Here is a 9,428-nt window from a genome sequence, read left to right on the forward strand (position 1 = left end):
GCACCAAGTCAGGGCCTTCATCAGATAACAACCAAATCTCATCAACTCGCTTGCATGAGTCCCAAAGCCAGCAAATAACAATGCCAAGACTCAAGACTTCTGAGTTCCCCTAGTAGCTGAGCACTCTGTGCTGGCATGGGACACGAAGCGCATCTTTTAAGCTGACTGTGGCTTTCAACCTCTTGTAATCAGTGTATGTAGTAAATACCTCAGATATTTGAATTCTCAGTCATCCAGAAAACTTGTCCATCTGAAATATAATGTGGACAGAAGAAACAAGGACAAAAAGATCTGAGGATGCCTGGGTGACTCAGTGGTTGAGTGTCTACCTTCAGCTCAGGGTGTGATCCCAAGGTCCTGGGATCGAGTCCTGTATCGGGCTCCCCATGGGGAGCCTGCTTCTCACTCTGCCTGTGTCTCTGCCTCTCTCTGTGTGTCTCTCATGAAAGAAAAAAATAAATAAAATAAATTCCCAAAGTCTTCTACAATCAAAAAAAAAAAAAAAAAAAGGACAAAAAGAGCTTAACAGTTGAAAGAGAGCCAATAAGATCCTGGCACAAACACATGTATATTTTACTCAGAGAAAAAACTTTGCAGCTCTCTTGCAGCATCTCTTTCTCCATGTATATGAGTGTTGTAGCTTCTTAGAGTGGCAATTATACTTTCTAAGGATGGCCACAACCTTATAACCCATCTTATGTGGTCTTCTATGATGTGACTGTGCTGCTATGTCATCAAAATGTGGAGGCCAACTCACCTCCCTTGAATGTGGGCCAGCTTTTGATTGTAATGCTTCCACCTGGCATCCTTGGAATGCTTGCTCTGGGAAAAGCCAACCACCATGTAAGCTGTCCAACCACCCGGAGACCACCTCTCAAGGGAGGCCACATGTAGGGAGTCCGATTCACAATTCCAGCTATAGCTGGCCTCACAGGCATCCCCTTAAAGGCATCAGCCATGTAAGTAAAGCCATCTTGGACTCCCCAGAAGAGTCCATTCACTAGCTGAATATCATCGTTTGAACTCAAACCATGTGGAGCAGAAGAATCACCTAGCTGAGCCCCTCCCAAATTCATGCCCTACAGGATATGCGAGTTATAATAAAATGTTTGTTATCAGCTGCTAAATTCTGGGGCACTTTGTTATGCAGCAACATGTGACCAGAAGGCTTAATCAAAAGCAAATTAGAGATAGCAAACTAGAAAGACGTACTGGGCTAGCAGAAGAGAACACGTAGGAAGGGAGAGCCAGTTGATGGCAGCTGATGGCCCATTAACACAGGAGACAGAAGGGCATTAAGATAGATGTGGGGGGGGGGGGGAAAGAAACACATCAAGACAGTGCAAAAACCAAGGAGTACAGCAATCAGGAGCCATTAAGAACAGACATCAATGGTCCCCTCCACCTCCCCATGCCCAACTGAGGGTATGGGGTGTTACAGCACAAAACAGTTGATGTTCACAATGATTTCCCTGAATCACAAAGAACAATCTAAATTTTGTTCAGGAAAAAAATAAAAAATAAATTTTGTTCAGAATCCTCTTTTCTAGGATGGGACAGTGCATAACATATGCAATGGGAATAACATTTTAATTTACTTTCCAGTGTATTTCTCTTCTTGCTGTCTCCACTTCTGCCACTATGGCCCAAAGAAAAGGGAAGCACAAAGTCCCCCTCAGAAAGGAGGGAAGGAAGTGCGTGCGATGTGTTCCTTCCTGGTAGGAAGGGGAAGTAAAAGAAAGGGCTCCAGGGGTTCCAGGGTAAAAGGAAAGAAACCACAAGAGGAAGTAGGCATATTGGCCCGCTCTCAAACCTGAGTTCAAAACCCAAGTGCAAAGAGACAGAAGACCTGCTAGCCTGAGTTTCTCACTGATGGGCAAGAAATGCAGGTATTTCCCAAGGTTCCAGTGGAGAATGGGAGGTAAACTGAGATCTGGGCTAATCTGGTGCTGCTATGATGAAGGACAAGCTGACCTGGGGCTGGATATTCAGTCCATAAGGAGCAGGGTGGCCAAATATGCAAACATGTCTGTACCAGGGGTAAATCTCACTTACTTAAGCCCTGCACTCTCTGTCCTCTGCTACCATGCCTTTCCTGGGGCTCCTCTGAGATACTGCAGCTTCTGTTCCAAATGGTTGGTGCTCGTCCCCTGCTGGTCATCAAATATTTTGAGTATCACCTGCACAAATGGCCAGTCTAAGCCAAGGGAGAAATGTGGCCAAAGGCAAGACACAGAGGACCTGTGGAACTACTGAGGGGCACAGTGGACCCAAGTTGGCTATTGTGGTGGCTCTGACCCAGCTGCAAGATCAGACCATGGGTCCTCCCAGCTGCAGACCTCAGCAGTAGATTCAGCAGGACACCTCAGGACCAGCCAGGTCCAAGGACATCTCCATAGGAATTCAGTGAAGGCCCCAGGCCATCAGAGGTTGACTGCCACCCTCCCCATCATGCCCTGGGGACATGGCTTCCCTGTTTTCAGGCTCCTTCCTAGCTAGAAGAAAGCAATGAGGTGAGAAACTCTGAAAGTCTAACCCCAAAAATATTGAATAAATATAAGAGAGGTAGATGTGAGCTAGCGAGATGGGGATGACATGGTATTAGTAGGTTTAATTACCCTTCCCTGGGCACCACTCAGTCATTGAGCATCTGCCTTTGGCTCAGGTCATGATCCCAGGTTCTGGGGATCAAGTCCCACATCAGGCTCCCTGCAGGGAGTCTGCTTCTGCCTATGTATCTGCCTCCTTCTTCTGTGTGTCTCTCATGAATAAATAAATAAAATCTTTTTTTTTTTTTTAAGAAAATTCCCCTTTCCTAATGAAAGGGGACCTCAAACACCAAAGGAAATTCTTTTAGAAATGTTACGAAAGGTACATTTTTTGGGGATCAGTTTGCAGTGAGTAGAAATTTTCACCATGCTACATATAGTTTAGGAATATCTCCTTCCAAAATTAAGTGGTCAAAAACGGGGGGATTTTCTCTTAATGGATTGAAAGATCATCTTCTACTCTCTGGAAAATGTGGAAAATGTGCCCACCCAGAATGGCCTGTCCTCTAAGCATCACAGAAGGTGGCGGCTTCTCCAGCCCTGTGTCCAGCATGCCCACGAGAGTGGATAAAAGTCAAGCAAAAACAAGCAATTGAAAACCCAAGCAATTTTTCTTCTACTGTGTGGGGAAAACCCTTGCCACATAAAGCTCACCATTTAGCCTGAAGACAGCCCAGACTTACTGGTTTTTCCACAGACCCAAAAAGTCCCAAGATGCCCTCCCACAGGGGAAGGCATCCCCTGTGACTGGGAGTGAATGTTCCATTCACACACATACCCCCTCTGGCTGCTCTCAGCGTTACGATGCCCCATCACCCTGCCCCAGCGCCAAGAAGAGATCGGTGAAGCTGAACAATCTGAAACCCTACTTCCTCCCCTGCCACTCCAACTCAACTGCGCAACATGCTGTGGTGGAAAGACTCACACTCACCAATATCTGATGCTCTTCTACTTTTGGGGTACACACAGAATTCCCCTTCTCTGTACCTGTTTGGTTTGACATAGCTGCAGGACTGGTTATAGCCATGAAAAGGAAGCAGGAAGGACTTGGGTCACTTCCAAGCCTGAGCATTTCATTTCTGGTACCCTATCGTCCAGCACCCCTTTCTCTGAGCCATGGTTTATTGACTGTGGCCACAGAGGATGATCGGGTCATCCTGATAGGAAGCTGAGGTCCACTTCCATCCATGGATCCACCTAGTTGGTCTGTTTCTTCTGCCGCTGAGTACCAGAAATACCTATTTCCCACCCTAGCACCCATGTCAAAACAATCCAATGGATGATCTCCATGAGTTCTCTTTTGAAAATGTCCTGAAGTGGCTATGACGAGCCATCATAGTCTGACACAGCTGACCAATGACAATGATACAGCATGAGCAAAAAGAAACTCATGTTGTATCAAGTTTCTGAGATGTTTTAGGTTATCTAGGCCTTGGACACTATGCCCAGCAATCAAACGGAAGAATTAGGACATCGTATTCATTTTTCTATTGCTGTGTAGAAATCCCACAAACTCAGTGACTTTAGAATAACACACACTCATTAGTCATACTGCCATGGGTCGGATGTCTGGTCTCAGCCTGGATGAAGTCTCTTCTGAGGGTGTAACAGACTACCAGAGCTCAGGGTCCTGTTCCAAATGTCTGTTCATAGAAGTCAGTTCCTTATGACTGTACAAACGGGGGTCCCCACTTTCTTGCTGGCTGTCAGCCAAGGCTACTTTCAGCAGCTTGAAACCACCCACCATTTCCTGCTCCACAGTCAGCTCCACAACCTGACCGTTTATTTTTTCAAGGCCAATAGAGCAACATCAGATGTTGCTTCATGTCTCTCCGACCTCCTGACTCTGACCTCTAGACCTTTTTATTTAAAGTGGCCACCTGGTTGTGTCAGGCACATTCACGAAAATTCCTTTTGATTAACTTCAAGTCAGCTGGTCAGGGTCCTAAATTATGCCTGCAAAATTCCTTTACCTTTGTGGTATAAGATAAACGATGAAGACATTGGGGCTTACAGGAGGTAAATAACTCCTCTAAGGAAATATCCAAAAGAGTGGGAGGGCCGGGATTTGCCCCTCATCCCATTTGCTCACCGGGTATGTGATCATATCATCAGAAGCTGTCAAAGCCAGTCCACAAATCCCAAACTGGGGTCTGGGCCAATTCAGCTTGTGAGTATGCATTATTCAGCCAGAATGTTGGTGTTACTCTTCGCTGAATGTCTTTCCCCAGAGACAAGCTCATTCCAGTTGGCTACTGGCCTTATCACTCACAGCCTCACAGATTTGAATGGCCCCCGAATACACGCAAGTTTGAAATCCTTAATGAAATTACATAGTCTTAAATTTCCCCTTGATGTTTCATAAAAAATTCAGGTGGTATGAATACTTTCCAGAGATCCTTTACAAGAGCAAAAAACCTCTGCTCCCTACCCTGTCCCTGTCACCTGTCCCTGTCCCTGTCACCTGTGAGTGAAACTAACATCCAGAAGCTAAAGTTCCATCTCTAAGCCACATAGCAAGTCCAGTTTTAGATTGGACTATTATGACCTACAATCAAACGCCACAATCATCCACCTCCTTGTGTTTAGGTAATTATTTATGTTTAAGATGAAACAGAGATTCTCACCAAAGTATATTTCAGAAACGTTTCCAGGGAGTTTAATACAGATTCCCAGATTTCTGTTCATGCTACTGGTAAATAAAATGCCCATTTTATCCAAAATTCATCAGATAAATTACAGATTCAGAACACAGGGTTTGAAAGGAGAAAAAAGGAGTCCCCGAATAGTTAATAAAAGGTGGGACAGTAAGGAGTGTAAGAGATGGAGTAGGGCAGTGGATCTCAGCCTTGGTTATACATCAGCACTGGTTGGAAGGCTTTAAAACCAATGTTCAGAGGGACGATTGGGTGGCTCAGTGGTTGAGCATCTGCCTTTGGCTCAGGTCGTGATCCCGGGGTTCCGGGATCGAGTCCCAAAATCAGGCTTCCCACAGGGAGCCTGCTTCTCCCTCTGCCTATGTCCATACCTCTCTCTCTCTTTGTCTCTCATGAATAAATAAATACAAATATAAAAACTAATGCCCAGGTCCCAGCCCCCAACGTTGATGATGTAACTGGTCCCAGGTACAGCGATTTTTTTAAGAGCTCCCCTGGGTGATTTTAACACTCGTCCACAGCTGGGAACTACTGGAGCAGGGACTCTTGAGATGCTAGAGGATCAACAACCCCATCACTGTTTCTCTTATGGCCTCACTGGGTTTGGCCCATACACTGGCCACAGAACCTTCCATATTCCCTTCATCTCCGTGCAGCCCTTTGCCACCCTCTTCCCTCCTATGTTAAGTAATGTTTCTTCGGGAGTGGAGAACAAAACTGATAGGAGACTGAGGTCAAGTTCCAGACACTGAGATACTTATTGTTCCTGCTCTACCTATTTGTCCACCTGGCTCAACCGCTGAGCCACCCAGGCACCCCTGTCCACCTGTTAAACAGAATTCTCCTATTTATGGCCTCCAGCCTCGCACACTCATTTCAACCCAGTAGGTCTCTGTGAGTTGGGTCTTGAGAATGGCCTCGAAAGGTACTTGTCCTGAAACAACTCTCTGGTCAGTTTGCCGCTGGCTGTAAAACTTCTTGTTATCACCTAAGGAAGCGGTTCTCAAAGTGTGGTCCCCAGACCAACAGCGTCAGCATGACCTGGGAATGTCTTAGAGGTGCAGGTCCTCAGACACCCTGCATGCAAGTACTGAATCAGAAATCTCAGTGGATCCAGCAGTCCGTGCTTACTAAGCCCCAGGGGTGCTCGTGCTCCCTCAAGTTTGAGAAGCCCTGGCCAAAGGCACTGTCGTGACCACGTGCCCCCAACCGGACAGCAGGTGACGGTAACAGGAAAAAAAAAAAAGAAAAAGACAACTCAAAGCCACATGACCCACGCTTGTCAGTCATGTTTTCATGTGACACTGACTCTGCTGGCCTGGGGGAGGGGAAGGGGGATGGTGTCTGAGGGTCTCTTGGTCGCACAGGGGTTCGCACAGGGGTTCGTTGTCTGAAGCTGGGGTGTGAGGCCCGTGGGGAGCTGGGAGGTTGAGGGGACACCTGCTGGTAGGGCTTGGGAAGTGCTCCCGGGCGGCCAGCGGTCCTCACAGCAGCTCCCACCCAATCCAAGCTTCCTGCTTCCCTTTCAGGGGAACCAAAGAAGCCAAAACCTGGAGAATGTGGTGGAACTGGACAAAACTACTGAGCCGTGAGACAAGGGGCTCCCTGTGCTGCGCAGTGGGAATATGGCACTGAGTGCTGGGAAGGAGCCCCCAGCCCTCTTGGGACAGCAGAGCTCAGGGAGACAGGCCAGGGCAAGGAGGAGTTTGGGGGGAAGCCAGCCGCTGTGGGGGGGCTCCCAAAGTCAAGTCCCTCCACTGCCTGTTTGCAGAAGAGGAAACCCAGACAGAGACCAGCCTTGACCTGGATCACACCACATCAGTGGCAGGGCTGGGGGCCACGAGGTAGGGGACTCCTGAGGGAGCCGGGGTCCCATGAGGAGCAAAGGCCTCCAAGGGGGATGGGATTCGAGAGAGAGAAAGCCGAAGAGTGAGGGCACCGTTTGGGCCGCACCCACAGCGAGCCAGGCTACACTCCAAGTGCCTACAGGATTCATCCGCACTGACTCTCCCCACCACCTTGTGGTCCTCCTCGGCAGAGTTCACTATCTACAGATGGGGACACTGAGGCACCGAGAGGTTAAAAATAAACTGTGCGATTTATTTCATTATGATTGAGGACAGAAAGCAACTTTATTTTAAAAATTGTAGCCAGTTTTATTATTTCACAAGAACGAAGCAAGGGATAAAGGTAAGTTTACTACTTCCTGGCTATCGATAACTGGCCACCTGCTGGCCACTGGGTAGATGATCTCATCCAAATGGCACCCCTTCCTTATCCACCAGAATATAGAACAGAATTTTTTAAAGACAGTTATAACCCGGGGGGTGCCTGGGTGGCTCAGTGGTTGAGCGTCTGCCTTTGGTGCAGGTCATGATTCCGGGGTCCTGGGATCGAGTCCCACAACAGGCTCCTTACACGAAGCCTCTTCTCCCTCTGCCTGTGTCTCTGCCTCTCTCTCTCTCTCTCTATGTCTCTCATGAATAAATAAATAAAATCTTTAAAAAAGAATGAAAGTTATGATGTGGGCACACGTGGGACTTCATACAGCTAGTAGGAGCAAAGGCAGCCTTGACCACAGACCCTTTAGCCCACGGCTCACACGTCACCACCATCTGTTTGCTACTCGGCTGAGACAACCCGGAGCGCTGGCGCCCAGTCAGCTCTGAAAGCTCAAGTGTTAGAAAAGCTACACCTACTTGTAAAAAGAAAACACGCCATCCTCGAAAACCCCCTGATCTTCCAAAGAAGAAAGCCTCTAAATTCGGTGGAAGCCTCACAAGCACAGCCTCTCCTGAGGTGACCTGTCTGTAGCAACGGATCTCCTTATTGGATTCCACAGCTTTTTTGTCTGCAGCTTCGAATCACAGAAGATCCTCAGAAACCCTCTGATCCAGCCCTTTTGTGACAGAGAAACTGAAGCCCGAGAAGGTCAGGGTCACCTTCATACAAACGAAGGTCGCAGAAGTGAGGAATGTCACCCAGAGAAGGACCCAAGGTCCAGAGACATCAGGAAAGCCACCTGAAGTTCCATCCTGAAATGGAATCCAAGTGCCTGACCCCCCAGATTTCTCCCTCTCTCTCCCCCTCATTCTCTCATTCTCTCTCTCTCATTCCCTCTTCTCATTCTCTCTCTTCTTATTCTCTTTCCCTCTCTCCCTCTCTTCAATTCCCTTTCCCTCCCTCTCATTCCCTCTCTTCTCATTCCCTCTCTCTCCCTCTTTCTTTCCCTCTCTCATTCCCTCTCTCATTCCCTCTCTCTTTCCCTCTCTCTCATTCCCTCTTTCTCTTTCCCTCTCTCCAATTCCCTCTTTCCCTCTCTCTTTCCCTCTCTTCAATTCCCTTTCTCTCCCTCTCTCATTCCCTCTCTTCTCATTCCCTCTCTCCCTCTCTCTTTCCCTCTCTCATTCCCTCTCTCATTCCCTCTCTCCCTCTCTCTTTCCCTCTCTCTTTCCCTCTCTCATTCCCTCTCTCTCTTTCCCTCTCTCCAATTCCCTCATTCCCTCTCTCTCATTCCCTCTCTCCAATTCCCTCTCTCCAATTCCCTTTCCCTCTCTCTCATTTCCTCTCCTTCCCTCTTTCCCCCTCTCTTTCCCTCTCTCTCATTCCCTCTCTCTCATTCCCTCTCCAATTCCCTCTTTCCCTCTCTCTCATTTCCTCTCATTTCCTCTCTCATTCCCTCTCTCAGTCCCTCTCTCTCATTCTCTCTCTCTCTCTCTGTCTCTCAAAAGCCTCTTACCTGCAGCCCTGCATTCTTTGACCTTGTTGCTTCTTGCCTGGGGAAGTCTGCCAGGCCTGACTTTACCTTCAGTGGAAACTCTGAGGTCCAGGCAGGGATTTATACCCCGTCCTCCTGGGATTTCCTAATAGGGCTTGTGTCACTCAGTCTGACTGAGTGGCTGTGGACACACCTTCTCCCTCCTCGCAGGGGAGCTCCCTCGCCTGCGCTCCCTGCGTGATCACTCGGATGGGGAAGTGGCCGAGGAAACTGTGCGTAAGTTTCCCTGACTCGCTAAAACTTGCGTACTTCCAGCTGAGAGGCTGTTTTGAAGCGATGTGTGTTTTGCTGACCATGGTCCCACCAAAGGAGGTCCTCGGGTCCTCAGCCTGGGGATAGTTGGTGTTTGCCCCCATGGAGCATCCCTCCCGGGATAGAAGAGAAGTGAAGCTTCCATGATCTTTCATGGCTAAGTGAAGGAAGGGGATGACTTTCCAAGTCTTT

General features: G+C 48.1%; 1 protein-coding gene across 1 annotated transcript in view; it reads right to left on the reverse strand.

The window, feature by feature from the left end:
- IL1R2 (interleukin 1 receptor type 2) overlaps window positions 1-9,104 on the reverse strand; it is a 36,115-nt gene extending 27,011 nt beyond the window's left edge. Inside the window, exon 1 of the mRNA XM_072844430.1 lies at window positions 8,946-9,104. Coding sequence (XP_072700531.1) covers window positions 8,946-8,959 — 14 coding nt within the window. The 5' untranslated portion in view covers window positions 8,960-9,104. The remainder of the gene's footprint in view (window positions 1-8,945) is intronic.
- Between the last annotated feature and the right edge of the window lie 324 nt (window positions 9,105-9,428).

The sequence above is a fragment of the Canis lupus genome, chromosome 11 (genome assembly GCF_048164855.1).
Source record: "Canis lupus baileyi chromosome 11, mCanLup2.hap1, whole genome shotgun sequence".
In the NCBI taxonomy this organism is placed as follows: Eukaryota; Metazoa; Chordata; class Mammalia; order Carnivora; family Canidae; genus Canis; species Canis lupus.